At 45.9% G+C, this 20,230-nt stretch overlaps 1 protein-coding gene across 1 annotated transcript in view; it reads right to left on the bottom strand.

Moving 5' to 3' along the window:
* Nucleotides 1–979: 979 nt before the first annotated feature.
* The window catches only part of hspa12a (heat shock protein 12A), a 147,894-nt gene continuing 128,643 nt past the window's right edge, over nucleotides 980–20,230 (bottom strand). Inside the window, exons 8-12 of the mRNA XM_056292026.1 lie at nucleotides 18,432–18,518; nucleotides 14,751–14,855; nucleotides 14,253–14,511; nucleotides 11,714–11,817; nucleotides 980–1,727 (exon numbers count right to left, since the gene is read on the bottom strand). Of these exons, the coding sequence (XP_056148001.1) occupies nucleotides 1,096–1,727; nucleotides 11,714–11,817; nucleotides 14,253–14,511; nucleotides 14,751–14,855; nucleotides 18,432–18,518 (1,187 nt within the window). The 3' untranslated portion in view covers nucleotides 980–1,095. The remainder of the gene's footprint in view (nucleotides 1,728–11,713; nucleotides 11,818–14,252; nucleotides 14,512–14,750; nucleotides 14,856–18,431; nucleotides 18,519–20,230) is intronic.

Raw genomic sequence — 20,230 nt, 5'->3', positions numbered from 1 at the left:
CGATGGTGTGGTTGAGTTTATTAAAATTGAGCGTTTTATTTCCCTACCTTACAATTAATTATAAATTCGTTTGTGTTGTAAAAAAATAACCAGGGGTCATGTGTATTCTGAATGCATGTGTTCTTCGGGGGGTTGGACATTGGCTCAGACTGGTTTAAACTTGGTCAAACCGCTACACTAGCTAGCTAGCTAGCTAGCTAGTGTAGCGGTTTGACCTAGACTACACTAGCTAGCTAGCTAGCGCCTACCACATTGTGTGTCTAGTATTGCTGCACAAAATCATGTCCTGAAAAATGGAAAGAGGAAATCATGATGCAAGGGCCTGGTGAGTGGACATTAAATCACAGTATATCAGATGGTTAGTTGTCAGCCTGTGGTCTCACACACCAATTCTCTGTCCTGCTGCCCGCAAGTGATTTTGTTTCAGTTGACACTGTATTGATAGTAGAGGTTAGGCCTTGTGGATCTCTTGTGTATAAGATCATCTGCTTGCCTTTTCATTATCCATCAACTGTAATAGTTCTTTTAGTAAACTTTTGTACAGACAGCTATGGTTACAGACTCTCCACCTCGCTACGCTCATATTTTGAATCTAATTCATTTGCCAAAAAGAGACAAAACACACGATAAAGTTAAAGATGAAACTGACTGATAACTTAAAAAAACAAAACAAAACAATTGTTTTTCAATATATTGCGATAATATCATCATCGTGAAATCTTTTGGCCACGATAATCGTATAGTGAAAATCTAATATCGTGACAGGCCTACTTGAAACGCTCTCTTTCTTCTTAGTTGTGACATAGATGCTACGGATGAGAAGAAGTTCAGCCTGGCTGCTATTTTCACGGTAACTTCTACCACCCATGCTAGAAGGAGAAAGAGAGACAAAGCTTTGAGAATAACTTCACCGGATTCCAATAAATATCCCTGGCTTGTGGTGTGTATGAGTATGTGTGTATGTGTGTGCGTGTGCATGTGCATGTGTATGTGTATGTGTGTGTGTGTGCATGTGCATGTGTGTCTACTGTGTAAGCTGCAACAGCTTCCATTTCTTCCCCACCATTCCCTAACATCCGCTCTCTTGTTCTTTACCTAATGACTGAGGAAGTCAATGCTAGCCTTGACGGTGCGCGCAGTAGCTACATCCACGGCCATGGCCCGGATCTCCGTGTCGCCGAACTGCATCAGCGTCTGGATCTCACGGCGTGCCGCTGTGCTCTCGGTGCCACTCACATCCAAACGTAGCGTGCCGCACTTCCTGACGCCCGGCTCGCTGATGAACCCCACACTCTCCCTCTCAGAGCAGTAGACGTGGATGACGATCACCTGCTGAGACGGCTTGGCTGGCGTGTAGCTCCTCTTCACCAGTTCCCCCAGGGCCACGGATTGGTCTGCCGCGATGAAGGTGTCGAAGACGTCTGTGCACCAGCGCGTGCCGTCCTTGACCAGCAGCTTCTCCGGTGGGTGCTTGCCCTCCACGAAGCGGTTGAGAACGCCCACGCCATAGGTGACGGGTGAGCGGCGGACTTTGATGACCCCTGGGTCCAGACCGAACAGCACAGCCCCTTTGAGGATGGTGAGGCCAACGTCGTGGGGGATGATGATGCGGCTTCGCCCCTGCAGCATGTTCTGGACTGCCTGCTGCAGCAGTGGGGACTCGGCAAAGCCACCCACCAGGAACAGGAATCTAATGTCACAAACCTCGGGCTTCTCAAACAGCTCAGCTGGAATCACAATAGAGAGTGAATGAGAAACATGTCAGTTTAAATAATAAAAAACAAAACAACAACGTTACAGGTAGGCTCTGTCACGGTGTCAGACCGTCTCTAGGCAAATGAGCCCCACATGGTTGTTAGACTTTTCTTACATTGTTTCTTAGTTGGTCTCATGTCTGTGTGTTTGATTTGACTGGGAATGGGGGGGGGGGTTGCATGGGAGGACAGGTAACACAAAGGCAGATGGGTCCTCATTTGGAAAGCATACGATCTAGTATCTGCTCTCTCGCCATTGCATAAATACTGGATGTGCATTGTAGAAATGGAAATATGTTAAAAACAAAAGAGAATTCACAGGCTATGTCGCATTAGCGGCAATTTTACGGTGCAAGTATGTGAAAACCTGATTTTAAAAAAAATCCTTTCCTGGTCAAACATGGAGATCTCTGGCTCTGGAAATGGTCAGTTTGGAAGTGTGAGGGGGGTTGACTAAGGTGAGGAAGCACCACCTGGTGGTTCCACCCGAAAATAAAAGATGTTCCCAGAAAGTTGAATCAGTTCATTTGGACACAAGGTTTAGCGGGAGACATGTTTCATCACTCATCTAAGTGATTTCATTAGTCTCAGTTGACTGCAGGTGTCGCTCACCCTTATAAACAATACAGGGGCATAATGACGGAAACCAACGATCGGTTTCATATGCAAATTGCCGTAACCATTAATTAGAGTTACATTGGCCATGTGTACTATTCACAGAGGATTGGGGGAATAGCTGCAATCACAGAATTCACAGCATTGTAAGATGGTGACAGATGTACTCTTAGGCCCTTTTCCTCAGTTCAGGGATGGTCGTTCCTTCTTCACATAGATGGCCTCTTTGACTCTCCGTTCAAACCACAGTTCCTCCCTATCAAGGATGTGCACATCCTCATCCTTGAAAGAGTGGCCACCGGCCTGTAGATGGTGTAGACTGTGGAGTCCTGGTCTGTAGATGGTGTAGACTGTGGAGTCCTGGTCTGTAGATGGTGCAGACTGTGGAGTCCTGGTCTGTAGATGGTGTAGACTGTGGAGTCCTGGTCTATAGATGGTGTAGACTGTGGAGTCCTGGCCTGACGTGTTAGCTCTCCTGTGTTGTGCCATCCTCTTCGCCAGAGTCTGTTTTACTTCCTCCAATGTACAAGTCACGGCAACCCTCCTGGCACTTAACAGCTACACTATATTGCTCTGTTTGTGCCGGGGGACCTGATCGTTGGGGTGGACCAATTTCTGGCACAGCGTGGTTTGGGGTTTGAAAGCAACTGAGACGCAGTGTTTGGAAAATACGGGTCTCAACTGTTCCGACACTCCCACCACATACGGACTCACCACTGGTTTACTCTTAGACAGCTGTTGTCCTCCTCTCTTTGATCGGCGGGTGCACTGTTTGGGGTCTTCCTGGCGTTGACAAATGCCCAGTTAGGATAACCACACTTGCCCAGGGCCTGTTTAATGTGGATTTCTCCCCTTCCCTGCCCGCTGTGTTGGTGGAGATGTTGTCAGCTCGGTGGTGCAGCATCCTGATGACTCCTAGTTTGGGCTCCAGTGGATGATGAGAGTCAAACCTTAAGTACTGATCAGTATGCGTTGGTTTACGGTAAACATCAACAATCAAATGTCCACCATCACCAATTGTAATTTCATAGTGTAAGCAGGCTACCCTGTCATGTTCCACATCCTCCCTGGTGAACTTGATGTGGTGTCCACAGAGTTAATGTGGTTGGTGAAATGTGCTAAATCCTGAGATTTAATTTTAACCCAGGTGTCGGCCACAAATCTGAAGCAATGGCTAGGTGGCGTCCCTGGATAGGACATCAGAGCCTCTTTTCTATTTCCTCCATATACAAATTGGCCACTACAGGTGAGACTGGGGAACCCATAGCACACCAGTGCTTCTGCCTGTAGTACTGCCCCCTGTATGTGAAGTACATGGACTGAAGACAGCTTCAGGAGTGGACACAATTGGTCAGCATTAAGGGTGGTACTAATACTAAAGGTGGGGTCGTCCCGTAATTTCATATGATCTACGTCCACTGCTTCATCAACAGGAACGCACGTAAAAAGGGACATAACATCATACGAGACCATTGTTTCACCTGCCTCCATGATGATGTCCCTCACCTTATCCACAATATCCAGTGTTCTGTGTTAATCCATAGTGTTAACAACACTGGACAACATTTTTTTTCAAACCTTGGGTCAAGCTGAACACAAAAATAACTTCAGATTTGCTGCATCATGGAGGAATTTGGAGAAACAATAAAATAACTTTTATTGAATTTAACATGTTTACTCGCATAACAGTCTGGTGACAGGCATGGGTACAAGTCCATAAATACTGGGGTGGCACCCAGCGCTTTACCTGTGCTCCCGTCCATAGGGTTAGTGGTTGTGTCAGGAAAGACATCCGATATAAAATTTTGCCAAATCAGTATGCGGATTGACAAGACCATACCTGACTGGTCGAGGCCTGCATTAACAATAGCCAGCATTAGTGCTGTGCCCTCACAGAGTCCTGAAGGAAACTGTAAAATCCACTGTGGCGACCCCTGAAAAACGGAAAAAGCTGAAAGAAGAATAAGAATGGATTGTTCATGGTTGCGGGTCCTGCACACAACCCACAACCATGAACAATCCATCAATGTCAGTACAGGAACAGGTTGTCAGCCTGTGTAAAGAAGTTTGTCAAACGATCTTGACGGTTCTGAAAGATAGAAATTTTATTAGCTGGTGACAGCAAACCCCATCCTTGCAATCTTGAACCAAGAAGTTCAGCTTCAGCATTTGACAAATCTAAGACCCTGACCAGGTCATTTAATCCTGGCTGTGTTATCAGATGAGGATAACCAGGCATAACGGGTTCAACATCTGGATCAGTGTCGTTTTCCACATCTGGTTCATGTGTTGTGGCATCTTCATCGGCCTCATCTAGGCTCCATGTCTCTGGTTGCTTCGGGACTGGCAAACTGTCATCATGTGGCACTGGTGTCATGGCTGAAAGCAGGTTGGGGTATTCAATAGAGTTCTTATTGTTAGTAGAGAAGCCAGATACATTGGTCAGACAGAAGTAACAGTCCATCACGTGATCCTTCTGTTCTCGCCATATCATTTGGACTGCAAATGGCATTGACTTCCGAGTACCTCTGAGCCAAGCTCTCAGGTTGACTGCACATGTTGCATAACAAATGTGAGGAGCCCAGGGTTTCTCTTGGTCACCAGTGTTACATCTGACGTAGAGCTCATAGTCTTTCTTAATAAGAGCACTCATGGTGCATCTTTGAGCCTTAAGCGTATCCTCACCACAGATGTACCAGAATGTACTGCAGTTGCTGCAACACTGACGAGACATTTCTGCTGTATTAAATCTTCCTGAAGCAAATAAATCCTATTGTTAAGTATACTCACTATGCTGTTGCCTGAAGAACATGTGCATCAACATGTGTGCAAACAGCATCTGTAAATGTGAGCAGCTTTTATAGCCTGTCTGCCAGCATCTAACCTGACTCAGCATGCCCAGGCATGCCTAAGACAACATTTGCATAGCACCTACACTGAGTGCACTGCATAGCACCGATGGCGGTCTTGTCAATCTGTGTAATTATTTGGCAAAATTGTACGTCGGATGCCTTTCCTGACACAACCACTAACCCTATGGACGGGGCAAAGGTAAAGCACTGGATGCCATCCCAGTATTCATGGACTTGCGCCCATGCCTGTCGCAAATCTCATCTCATCTCATCTCATCTCATCATCAGCCACTTCTCCGGGGTCGGGTCGTGGTGGCAGCAAGCTAAGTAGGGCACTCCAGATGTCCCTCTCCCCAGCAACGCCCTCCAGCTCCTCATGGGGATCCCAAGGCGCTCCCAGGCCAGATTTGACATGTAGTCCCTCCAGCAAGTTCTGGGTCTACCCCGGGGTCTCCTCCCAGTTGGATGTGCCCGGAAAACCTCCAAAGGAAGGCGCCTAGGAGGCATTCTAATCAGATGCCTGGAACATCTCAACTGGCTCCTTTCGACATGAAGGAACAGCGGCTCTACTCCGAGCTCCCTCCGGATGTCCGAGCTCCTCACCCTATCGCTAAGGCTGAGCCCAGACACCCTACGGAGGAAACTCATTTCAGCCGCTTGTATCTGCGATCTCACCTTTTCGGTCACTACCCAAAGCTCATGACCATATGTGAGGGTTGGAATGAAGACTGACTGGTAAATTGAGAGCTTTGCCTTCCGGCTCAGCTCCCTCTTCACCACAACGGTCCGGTACAACGTCCACATTACTGCTGATGCTGCACCAATCCACCTGTCAATCTCCCGCTCCATCCTACCCTCACTCGTGAACAAGACCCCGAGATACCTGAGTTCTTCACTTGAGGCAACAACTCATCCTCATTTGCCTGTCGCAAACCCCTGGGTATAATCCATCCATCCATCCATCCATCCATCCTTCCATCCTTCCATCCATCCATCCATCCATCCATCCATCCATCCACCCATCCATTATCCATTATCCAAACCGCTTATCCTGCGGCCAGGGTCGCGGGGATGCTGGAGCCTATCCTGTCAATAGCATTGTCTCGTTCGAACAGCTTCAGATAATCCTTTTTCTTGTAACCACTGCCTGGATCTCATTTCAGGGACTCGTAAGTATTTCTGTCACTAAGCACCATCACGACTTTCTCATGATAGGCAGTTTGGTTTAATAAAACATTGCACCTACTTTTGTCTGCCAGAAGAATAATGACGTTATTCTCTTTACTGAGAGTCATGAGTACATTCCTCTCGTCTCTGCTGATGTTGGACGGTGGCGGCAACACGTTGCTGAGGCAGGCTGAAACCTTCATCCGCATTTGCTCAGCATCCGGGTGCATGAAGGTGATGTTACAGATCGCTGAATCTGTGGATGCGATCAGTTCCACTTGCGCGAACTCGGCGTGACAGCAAAATTCAGCACTTAGCAAGGATGTCTTTCTCCATCTGGATGAGTTGCCTGTCGGGGACAGATTCCTCACCTACTTGTCCACATTGCCGGCGTGTATTTGTCGTCCGTACCTCTGGATGCCATTGATGGCACCGTCCCTTATCTTCTATGTTAAGAGGGAACGACCATCCCTGAACCGATGGGGGTGGGGGTGGGGGGGTGCTAAGAGTACATCTGTCACCATCTTACAGTACTGTGATTGCAACTATTCCCCAAGTCCTCTGTGAATAGTACACATGGCCATTGTAACTCCAGTTAATGGTCACTGCAGTTTGCATGTGAAACTGAGCATTGGTTTCTGTCATGACGCCACTGTATTGTTTATAAGGGTGGGACGCCGGCAGTCAGCTGAGGCTGAAGAGGTACTAAACGTCATGTCCAGATGAACTGATTCACCTTTCTGAGATTTCCTTACGTGATTTCTTGAGCATGCATCAAGAAAAATAATAGATTTTTTTCTTTTCAATTTTAAGATACCCTAGAGACCACTGTTTCATGCAATTACACATTCTTACTTTAAGAACTGTCAAATAAAAGAAGTGTCAAAAGAGCAGAACAGAAGAAAGATCAGAGTTTTTATAAGCAAAGGCTCAAGTAGAGTGAATGCAGTCAAGCGTCTAACTGTATTGTTATAAACTGAGTAGATTTAGCAAACAATAAGGCCCTAGATTTGGGACTCTGGCTATTAAAAGCAACGCTGTGGCAAGATAAATATTCTGTTTTGGATTAAATATGTTTGTAACTGATGACTCACTTCAGTGTAGGACATGTTAAAAATGTAAATATTTTGTGGAGCCTTTTGGCCAACTAAACAACTTTTAACCTTTTTTACAATACTAAGCTGCCCATCCCTAAAACACCACCAAATCCAAAGCTTCATCACATTGCAGAGACAAAACAGGTTCTGAATGTTGTGTTTGAGGTAACAAACACAAGATCGGTTATTCTACTTTGCAACGTGGCTAGGCTGCTCATAAATAACCAGACAGACCAGTCCATATTTAAGTACTATGACCTCATATTTCCAGTCAGAAATGAATTATGTTATGGAGGTTGGCTGGTTTTGGAAAGGGACAAAACCTCTTTTAACAGAAGCAGGTTGCACCTGAAGCACATCGCAGAAAATAACCGAAATCCAGTGTTAGGACTATCGTGTTACTTGTAACAGTCAAGCATTGATGACGAGCTGGTAAAGTATGCAGCCCAGATACCTACAGGCCTACAGCTCTAGCCAGCATACTGTCAAAAGTACTACAAAGAATCCTGCTGGATAGAGAGCACAAGGTTATCAACTCCATTGATAACCAGTCTGGTTTTAAAGCTAAACATGGCACTGACTTATGTATATACGTATGTCTTAAAGGAAATTATTAACAAATACAGAGGCCAAAACTCACCAGTTCTTATGTGTTTTATTGATGCTTCTAAAGCTTTTGATCGTGTTAATCATAGAAGGTTGTTTGTTAAATTGAGTCAAAGAGAGGTGTGTAAATACATTGTCAGAATTCTGGCTTATTGGTATGCCCACCAGACTATACAAGTGAAATGGGGCAATAGTGTTTCAGCCCCATTTGGGGTTAGCAATGGTGTCAGACAAGGGGGAATTCTGTCTCCACTTCTGATTTGTCCAAGCAGCTGAAAGCCTGAAACACTGGGTGCATGACTGGTAATACCTTGGTGAGCCATATTATGTGTGCAGATGACCTTGTCATTCTTAGTCCCTGTAGCACTGGTGTCCAGCAGCTCCTTGATATATGTTGTGTGTCTGGTGTGGAGCATGATATCAAACACAATACTGGTAAGAGTGTTGTCATGCTATGCAGAACCAAAGAGGCCAATCATCTAAAATGTCCTGATTTTAAATTGTCTGATAATAACCTTGGGGTATGTAATAAGGTGAAATATCTTGGACATTATATTACTGAACACATGACAGACGATGATGATGTTTATAGACAATGCTGCATGATGTATGCACAAGCACACACTCTGTCACGCAAGTCTGGTATGTGTTCAGTTAGTATGAAGATGTGTCGGTTCAGAGCATATTGTACACCACTTTATACTGCCCCCTGTGGTCAAACTACATATTGTACACCACTTTATACTGCACACCTGTGGTCAAACTACATGTTGTACACCACTTTATACTGCACACCTGTGGTCACTACATATTGTACACCACTTTATACTGCACACCTGTGGTCAAACTACATATTGTACACCACTTTATACTGCCCCTTGTGGTCAAACTACATGTTGTACACCACTTTATACTGCACACCTGTGGTCAAACTACATGTTGTACACCACTTTATACTGCACACCTGTGGTCAAACTACATATTGTACACCACTTTATACTGCCCCCTGTGGTCAAACTACATGTTGTACACCACTTTATACTGCCCCCTGTGGTCAAACTACATGTTGTACACCACTTTATACTGCACACCTGTGGTCAAACTACATGTTGTACACCACTTTATACTGCACACCTGTGGTCACTACATATTGTACACCACTTTATACTGCACACCTGTGGTCAAACTACATGTTGTACACCACTTTATACTGCCCCCTGTGGTCAAACTACATGTTGTACACCACTTTATACTGCACACCTGTGGTCAAACTACATGTTGTACACCACTTTATACTGCACACCTGTGGTCAAACTACATATTGTACACCACTTTATACTGCCCCCTGTGGTCAAACTACATGTTGTACACCACTTTATACTGCCCCCTGTGGTCAAACTACATGTTGTACACCACTTTATACTGCACACCTGTGGTCAAACTACATGTTGTACACCACTTTATACTGCACACCTGTGGTCACTACATATTGTACACCACTTTATACTGCACACCTGTGGTCAAACTACATGTTGTACACCACTTTATACTGCCCCCTGTGGTCAAACTACATGTTGTACACCACTTTATACTGCACACCTGTGGTCAAACTACATGTTGTACACCACTTTATACTGCACACCTGTGGTCAAACTACATATTGTACACCACTTTATACTGCACACCTGTGGTCAAACTACATATTGTACACCACTTTATACTGCACACCTGTGCTCACACTACATATTGTACACCACTTTATACTGCACACCTGTGGTCACACTACATATTGTACACCACTTTATACTGCACACCTGTGGTCACTACATATTGTACACCACTTTATACTGCACACCTGTGGTCAAACTACATATTGTACACCACTTTATACTGCACACCTGTGGTCACTACATATTGTACACCACTTTATACTGCACACCTGTGGTCAAACTACATATTGTACACCACTTTATACTGCACACCTGTGGTCACACTACATATTGTACACCACTCTATACTGCACACCTGTGGTCACACTACATATTGTACACCACTTTATACTGCACACCTGTGGTCACTACATATTGTACACCACTTTATACTGCACACCTGTGGTCACTACATATTGTACACCACTTTATACTGCACACCTGTGGTCACTACATATTGTACACCACTTTATACTGCACACCTGTGGTCAAACTACATATTGTGCACCACTTTATACTGCACACCTGTGGTCAAACTACATATTGTACACCACTTTATACTGCCCCCTGTGGTCAAACTACATGTTGTACACCACTTTATACTGCACACCTGTGGTCACTACATATTGTACACCACTTTGTACTGCACACCTGTGGTCACTACATATTGTACACCACTTTATACTGCACACCTGTGGTCACTACATATTGTACACCACTTTGTACTGCACACCTGTGGTCACTACATATTGTACACCACTTTATACTGCACACCTGTGGTCACTACATATTGTACACCACTTTATACTGCACACCTGTGGTCAATTACATATTGTACACCACTTTATACTGCCCCCTGTGGTCAAACTACATGTTGTACACCACTTTATACTGCACACCTGTGGTCAATTACATATTGTACACCACTTTATACTGCCCCCTGTGGTCAAACTACATATTGTGCACCACTTTATACTGCACACCTGTGGTCAAACTACATATTGTACACCACTTTATACTGCCCCCTGTGGTCAAACTACATGTTGTACACCACTTTATACTGCACACCTGTGGTCACTACATATTGTACACCACTTTGTACTGCACACCTGTGGTCACTACATATTGTACACCACTTTATACTGCACACCTGTGGTCACTACATATTGTACACCACTTTATACTGCACACCTGTGGTCACTACATATTGTACACCACTTTATACTGCACACCTGTGGTCACTACATATTGTACACCACTTTATACTGCACACCTGTGGTCAAACTACAAAGAAGCAAGCGTACAGAGGCTTCGAGTAGCTTATAATGATGCAGGGAGGATACTACTAAAAAGACCTAGCTGGTGTAGTGCAAGTGAAATGTTTTGGGGCTGCAGGAGTCAACACCTTTCAGGCTGTTGTAAGAAACCTCATGTATGAATGTATTTGCCGGCTCAATGACTCTGATAATGTAATCACCAAGGGTTTAACTAATATAAGATTCAGCGCCACACACTACCAGTCCCGGCAGTGGGACCACTGGTACAGCTGTCTTCTGATAACACACTGACTTGTTCCGTTTGTGTTATTTTATTGTGCTTACTTTACGTATAGTCTAGGGTTTATCTTTTACCTATGGTTCTTATCTTATGGCTTCATTCTTTCTTCTCCTGCTTATTTTAGCTTGTCTTTGTTTGTTATGGACCCTGAGTCTGCAATAAAGTTTTGAGTTGAGTTGAGTTGAAATGAGTTGAGTTGAGATGAGTTGAGTTGAGTTGAAATGAGTTGAGTTGAGATGAGTTGAAGGAGAACAGGGACACACCAGCGTGAGATAGTGTTGTAATTTGTGTTGTGTTTGTTGGTAAGATGTGTACATGTTGATGGTGCCATGTCATTGGAGGTGAGGGCAGCTTACTGAGGTGCTGGATGATATGGTCAATGGTGGGCTTGAAGAGGGCATTCATAGCATCTGGATTCATCCTCAGCATCCCCTGGGAGGACCATTTGACAAAATCCACACTGGAGAGGAGAGGAGAGGAGAGGAGAGGGGAGGAAGAGGGGATATGAGGAAGTAAGAAAATCAGAGAAAATGTTTGATTAAAGAGAACTACAAAGCAATATGGTAGTGATCCATTCACTACTCACAACATCATGTGAGTCACTGTATGTATGTATATATATATATATATATACGTATATATATATTTTTTTATTTTGAGATACTTTATTGATCCCCGTAGGGAAATTAGACTCTGCATTTAACCCATCCCAGCTGTGTCGCTAGGAGCCGTGGGCAGCCGCTGTGCAGCACCCGGGGACCAACTCGTCTTGCCATCCTCAGTCAGGGGCACAGGCAGCAGTACTGACCCTAACATGGCACCTTCGTAAAACGAAGTTACAAAGTGCTTCACAATAAAGACAGTTGTGTGTCACTGTACGTTTCAGTGTGCGTATGCATGACTCTCTATGATCCCCTCACAGGGCTTCCACAACATTTACACAGACAACCATTCACCGGCACCGGACCCAGCGGACTCACATTTCCATCATACAAGCCCCCTAAGAGCCGCACCCGAGGGTTTGATGAGAATCCATACAAGCACAAAACAGCACCACTGAATCCCTGACCGCGAGGTAGCTCCAAATCAATGGGAAAAGCTGAAGGGCGTCCGGGGGGCGTGGCGGTCCATTCCATTGCCTATCAACACAGGGCTCGCCGGTTCGAGACCCTGTGCTGCCTCCAGCTTGGCCAGGCGTCCCTACAGACACAATTGGCTGTGTCTGCGGCTGCGAAGGCGGATGTGGGTATGTGTCCTGGTCGCTGCAGTAGCGCCTGCTCTGGTCAATCGGGGCACCTGTTCGGGGGGGGGGGAACTGGGGGAAATAGCGTGATCCTCCCACGTGCTACGTTCCCTTGGTGAAACTCCTCATTGTCAGGCGAAAAGAAGCGGCGGGCGGCTCCACATCTTTGGGAGGAGGCATGTGGTAGTCTGCAGCCCTCCCCGGCTCAGCAGAGGGGTTGGAGCAGAGACCGGGACGGCTCGGAAGAGTGGGGTAATTGGCCAAGTACAATTGGGAGAAAAAGGGGGGGACCCCCCCCCAAAAAATAATAAAAAAATAGCAAAAGCTCTGGAATGGCCTAAAGTGCAAAGATTCATATCTACCCTGGCCATGAAAGGTTGTCATCGTAGACAGGGTTTCACAAGTCCACCTGTCCTTAAGGCCCCCAGGGCCGAGTGACTGAAGCCATCGTGGATGTCTCGTGTCACATATTAGGACGGGGAAGGTAAAGTCTTGAAATAGCCCCCTTACCACACTGTGCAGGGTGCAGCGAGACGACTGGCACATTGTGCGTTTGGCTGCACAGCAAGGCTGACACGGTCAGCTGACCGCACGCTGACCGTGTCCTGTGAGGCCTCAAACACACACCCCAAATGGTCTCGCATGAAACAGCATGCAATTGCATTAACGATGACGGTTTTTTGATGCAGGGAAACTGTTGCTGCTCAGCAAGTTCACTTTCGGTCCACAGCTGGCATGCTAGCATGCTGTCATTTGCTAAACGCTCCTGCTGGTGGTGTAGCTGTAGCTATTATCACAACCAAACTCTACTGACACAGCAGGAACTTGGTTAGAGCCTACGACTCTGTGGATCGGGACTCTGTCAGCCGTCCTGATCCCTGTCACAATAAACCACCCAAGACAGCCGAGCATCGTTCACAACGAAAAACGTTGCCCCTGGTTTGTCAGGGATGACCCTAAGATGGCTGAAACCGCAGGGTGGGGGTTTTCAGCAAGGCAGCAACACTAAGAATGTCCTAAAGTCAGACGGCGGGATCACTCACAGCAGCTGTTGGCAGACTGATTAAGTAAGCCATAGTTATTTATTTGTTTATTTATTTAGTGGATTTTCCCCCCCCTGCCCAATTACCCCACTCTTCCGAGCCATCCCGGTGGCTGCTCCACCCCCTCTGCTGATCCGTGGAGGGCTGCAGACTACCACATGCCTCCTCCCATATATGTGGAGTCGCCAGCCGCTTCTTTTCACCTGACAGTGAGGAGTTTCACCAGGGGGACGTAGCACGTGGGAGGATCACACTATCCCCCCCAGTTGCACCTCCCCCCCCGAACAGACGCCCCGACCGACCATATCCACATCTGGCTTTCCACCCGCAGACACAGCCAATTGTGTCTGTAGGGATGCCCGACCAAGCTGGAGCTAACACGGGGATTTGAACTAGCAACCCCCGTGTTGGTAGGCAACAGAATAGACCGCTACGCTACCTGGTTGCCCCTAAGGAAGCCATCTTATTCACACGGTTACTGATTTTATCTCCAGTGCTGATAACACTCAGGTAAGCCAGGAGTGCTTCATCTCACAGTCAGCAGGATCGTCAGCGCTCAGTGCTTGTTGTCTAATTAACAAAACCCACGTGTGCCCATTGCTCACTCACTTGCTTTTGCGCAGGGCGTGCTCAACACTGTGGCCCCTGAACTTCTTGTAGTAGTCGATGAAGGAGAACGGCAGGTTGATATTGAGGGGGTTGGTTCTGTCAGGGGCTGCTGCCCGCTTGCGCGACTCAAATGCGATCATCAGGTCCACCCAGGCGGCTGGCCTCTTTACCTTAAACTGGTCGATGAAGTCCTGGCCAAAGATCTTACACAAGAGCTTCTCAAACTCATAGTCAATCCCAATAGAGCCGTAAGGACCGCCTACAGAGAGGATGGGAAAGATGGAATGGGAAATGGAATACCTGTCAAGGTGAGCTCACACAGTTTGGCTAAGATGCAAGTGTTTCAGTTCTTTAGGGGGGCATTAGAATCACTCCTCTTTCTGAGGGGGCAATTCCTTTTGGTTGTTGGAACCAAGGCAAGACCAAACCGTATTGAGAAAAACTGGATGAGAGGAGAAAGAAAGAGAGAGAAGTAGTAATATTCAGCAGTTCGCTTACCAGAGGCCTTGTAGAGCTCCTTCAGATGTCCCTCTGGAAGACGGATCTGATGGACAGTGAGATCAACCGTTCCTCCTCCACAGTCGACCACAACGTAACGATCACCTGCACACGTGAAACAAGAACACCAGGAAGCACACGATATCAAATGGTGTGCGGTGAGGTCCGCCGTCCTAAATGCGGTGTGACAAACAAGATACAGAGGAAGTGATGGCATCGTTCTCAACAAGCTTTCTAGGTCTGATTTCTCAGTTGTGGCGCTTATCAAGTAAAGCTCTGCTGCTGTTGCTAGGAACGTGTGCTCGAGGGAGGTGGAACGTCACTCATTGAGACACGGTGCCCTGGAAACAACTCTCCAAGCAGAAAAGGAGGCTCTGTACTATCAACCTAGCTGCTGTAATTTCAGCAGAAGCAATGCGAGGACAGGGATGGGATGAGAGGGGAGGTGGGTCTGAGAAGGTTAGTTTAGGTTTGGTGGAGGCTCAGCGGTGGAGGCCAGTTGAAGCTGCTACGAGGAGTTTTTTTGCACACCCCTGTTGACAGAAACGGCAGTGTTTCACAGAAGAACTGCTTAATTTCACATGAGCGTCATCAGATTTTGACCCCGAGACAACCAATAGTGGTATCTCCTCACCGATGGTCTTAATTTAGAGCGATCAAAACTGAATTGTGGAAAAACTCCTCGCAACAGTTTGGTGTTAAACTCAAACAAGGTCCCAAACATTCTGTGGCAATTTAAAAAACATTTCTTCATTACTGCCCACTGTCTCAACAGAGAGTTGGTGTGTAGTTGTAGTGGCGTTTATGTATGAATGGATTTGACTGACATGTGGTAACCAGAGCAACATCAAGGTTACAAAAGGCAACCGCTTGAAATGTATGTCCCATTTTCTTGTATTATTACCTTTCACAAATCATAAAAACTTGGCTGACCCACTCAGAAACATCTAGGAACAGTGTCTTGATGCATGCTCAATAGTCCGGGTAAGGAAATCCCAGAAAGTTGAGTCAGTTCATCTGCACACGAGGTTCGCTGGTTTATTGGGAGAAACATTTTTATCACTCATCTGAGTGACTTCATCAGTCTAAGGGCCCTGACATGCCAGGCCGACGGCCAATGTCCGGCCATCGGCGAGTGTCTGTGACCCTAGTTTTTGCGGTGTGGTCCGTACTGTTGGCACTAGCCGGACCCCTGTTGGCAGCTTTTCAGCCGATTCAGCATGTTGAATCAGCGGAGTCCGTCGGTGCGAGAGATCACTCTGATTGGCTGTTCAGCTTAGTGAGTCAGTGCAGAACGTACATGCTAGCTGGCCGTCGGCTGTAGTCTTTGCGGTGTGTTCAAGTGCTGCTTTTTAGCCCAGATGGCAGGTGACGTGAGGCGACGCAACAGTCGGCCCTTGTCACTGCTAGTCGGTTTGGTGTGTCTGGGCCCTAAACTGACTGCAGGTATCCCCACCCTTATAAACAATACAGCTGCATAACGACCGAGACCAACGCTCGGTTTCATATGCAAATTGCCATGACTATTAACTATACTTATGGCCATGTGCACTATTCACAGACAATTGGGGAATGTTTGCAATCACAGCATTGTAAGATGATGACATATGTACTCTCTGGCCCCCAGATTCAGGGATGGTCATTCCCTCTTCACATAGATGGCCTCTTTGACTCCCCGTTCAAACCAGCGCTCTTCCCTATCAAGGATGTGCACATCCTCATCCATGAAAGAGTGGCCACTGACCTGTATCTGGGTGTAGTCTGTGTAGCTGGGTGTAGACTGTGTAGCTGGGTATAGACTGTGTAGATGGTGGTAGACTGTGTAGATGGGTGTAGACTGTGTAGATGGTGTACACTGTGGAGTCCTGGCCTGACGTGGTAGTCCCCAGATTCAGGGATGGTCATTCCCTCTTCACATAGATGGCCTCTTTGACTCCCCGTTCAAACCAGCGCTCTTCCCTATCAAGGATGTGCACATCCTCATCCATGAAAGAGTGGCGACTGACCTGTATCTGGGTGTAGTCTGTGTAGCTGGGTGTAGACTGTGTAGCTGGGTATAGACTGTGTAGATGGTGGTAGACTGTGTAGATGGGTGTAGACTGTGTAGATGGTGTACACTGTGGAGTCCTGGCCTGACGTGGTAGTCCCCAGATTCAGGGATGGTCATTCCCTCTTCACATAGATGGCCTCTTTGACTCCCCGTTCAAACCAGCGCTCTTCCCTATCAAGGATGTGCACACCCTCATCCATGAAAGAGTGGCCACTGACCTGTATCTGGGTGTAGACTGTGTAGCTGGGTATAGACTGTGTAGATGGTGTAGACTGTGTAGCTGGGTACAGACTGTGTAGATGGTGTAGACTGTGTAGATGGTGTAGACTGTGTAGCTGGGTATAGACTGTGTAGATGGTGTAGACTGTGTAGCTGGGTGTAGACTGTGTAGATGGTATAGACTGTGTAGATGGTGTAGACTGTGTAGCTGGGTATAGACTGTGTAGCTGGGTATAGACTGTAGATGGTGTAGACTGTGTAGCTGGGTACAGACTGTGTAGATGGTGTAGACTGTGTAGCTGGATGTAGACTGTGTAGCTGGGTATAGACTGTGTAGCTGGGTATAGACTGTAGATGGTGTAGACTGTGTAGCTGGGTACAGACTGTGTAGATGGTGTAGACTGTGTAGCTGGGTATAGACTGTGTAGATGGTGTAGACTGTGTAGCTGGGTACAGACTGTGTAGATGGTGTAGACTGTGTAGCTGGGTACAGACTGTGTAGATGGTGTGGACTGTGGAGTCCTGGCCTGACGTGGTAGCTCTTCTGTGTTGTGCCATCCTCTTCTCCAGCATCTATTTGGTTTTCCCAGTGCAACCCTCCTGGCACTTAGCAGTGCACACTATATTGCTCTGTTTGTGCCAGGGGACCTGATCCTCGGGTTGGACCAACTTCTGGCACAGCATGTTTTGCGGTTTGAAAGCAATTGAGTTGTGGTGTTTGGAAAGTACGCATGTCAACTGTTCCGCCACTCCCGCCACGTACAGAATCACCACTGGTTTACTCTTAGACAGCTGGTGTCCTCCTCCTCTCTTTGATCGGCGGGTGCACTGTTTGGGGTCTTCCTGGCTTTTACAAACGCCCAGTTAGGATAACCACACTTACCCAGGGCCTGTTTAATGTGGGGTTTCTCCCCTTCCCCGCCCGCTGTGTCGGTGGAGACGTTGTCAGCTCGGTGGTACAGCATCCTGATGACTCCTAGTTTGTGCTCCAGTGGATGATGAGAGTCAAACCTTAAGTACTGATCAGTATGTGTTGGTTTACGGTAAACATCCATCAAACGTCCCCCCATCACCAGTTGTAATTTCACATTGTAAGCAGGCTGACCTGTCCAACCCTCTGGGAAGAGTACACATGGACATTTTAAGTCTAGTTAGTGGTTATGGCAAATTGCATATGAAACCGATTGTTTGTTTCAGCCGTTATGCACACCCGTGCCGTTTATAAGGGTGGGGGTACCTGCAGTCAGGTGAGACTGAAGAGGTCACTTAGACGAGGATGAAGCCTTTCTCCCAGTAAACCTTGCGTCCAGATGAACTGATTCAACTTTCTGGGGTCTAGGAACAGTGATCGGCCCCACAGGAAACACGAGAAGCAAGGGGAAAACAGAAGTAAAGGAAAAGAAAGACTCTACCTTCTTCCAGCTCCGACCAAAGCTCCCCTATGACATTTTCCACCAAAAAGGTGCGACTCTGCCGGTTGCGTCGAACGTGCTCCTTGGCTGGTTATTGACAGAGAGAGAGTGTCCCAGTGAGTGTGACAGAAGGCAGAAGCGCTTGTGTGTCACTGTGCAGGTCATACAATGTAAGGCAAGCGACAGGCTGACAGGGCAACATGGGGTTCATGGTGGGGGGGGGAGTTAAGGCTGTGATGTAGAACAGCAAGACCCCAGAGCGGTCTACATGGTGTTTCAGTGAGTGATGCCATTTTTACCATTCATCCAGGAACAAGCTAGCACATGACCGTCCATACACAGCCTTCAATAGAACATGGAGACTCTCCCTGAACGATATAAATACCATCATTTATATTGTTCTGCCGACAGTTCTACCAGACCCTGAGGATAGCTGAGCTCCCTCCATGTTTTCCTCTCCCCTTCCCCCATCCCCTCCTTTCTTTTTCCTTTCTTTTTTTAAAAATTCTGATAAGCGGATTGGATAATGGATGGATGGATGGATGTTTTCTATTTTATTTATTTATTTATTTTACTTGTATGTATATTTGTATGTATGTATGTATGTATGTATGTATGTATATGGGTGTATGTATGCATGTATGTGTATATGTTTGTATATATAAAATATATAATAACTTTATTTATGCAGCACTTTTCTAAAACAATGTTACAAAGCGCTTTACGAAGAAATAAAACCAGACAAGGCCAAATAAGAGTAAAAATAAAAACAGTATAAATAAAAACAAATATCAAACATTTGTAAAGGCTTATATATTATGATTATTATCTTTATTATATATGTTATATTATTATTATACTTATAATTATGTTATTATATATTGTATTATTATTTTAGACTATTATATATTATGATTATTATCTTTTATGTGTGTATATAGTATGTATATGTATATATGTATATGTATATATTAAGATAGGTGCAGGGAAAAGAGTTTTAATGCATTACAGTACAAGGAATGTACCGTTAAAATTTTTTTCCTACATCTATCTCAATATTCCGCTCCTCATTTGTTGAGCACTTTTATCAACACCGTTGACGGTTTCCGGAGAAAAAACCCACTCACGCTACAAATATATATATATATATATATATATATGCACACACACACACGTACACGCACACATATATATGTATATGCACACACACACACACACATATATGTATATGCACACACACACACGCACACACACACACACATATACACACACACACACACACACACACATATATATATAAATATATGTATATATGTGTGTGTTTGTGCATATATATATATATATATATATATATGCACACACACACACACACACACACATATATATATATATATCTACTCACACACACACACACACACATATATATATATATCTACTCACACACACACACACTTGTTTTTCGTGTGTTGTTTTGCTTCCCCAGGGTGCAGTTGGGTGGGTGAGGGTGGGTTATTGGGTGGTGGGTTTGGGTTTCATGGGGTAAAACTCTCAGGCACGTTTACATTTTGTTCTGGTTGTCTTGTAAACCTGTGCAAAAACGCAATAAAAAGATTAGGAAAAAGTCTGCTCAGAAAAGTGTCTGGTAGTGTTTCCTCTGCGTTTACGTGGCGCTGACCGGGCGAAATGCTACAAGAAACCTCGAACCTGTGACGCTTCTCACACAATCAACTAATCAATGGATGAGGTGAAGACGCGTATCCGTAACTGTGCATGTAGTGGCGCAGTTAGCACGGGTTATC

The sequence above is a fragment of the Lampris incognitus genome, chromosome 13, assembly GCF_029633865.1.
Source record: "Lampris incognitus isolate fLamInc1 chromosome 13, fLamInc1.hap2, whole genome shotgun sequence".
Classification (NCBI taxonomy): domain Eukaryota; kingdom Metazoa; phylum Chordata; class Actinopteri; order Lampriformes; family Lampridae; genus Lampris; species Lampris incognitus.
The sequence above is the reverse complement of the archived record's forward strand: the minus strand, read 5'-3'. Positions and strand labels throughout refer to the sequence as shown.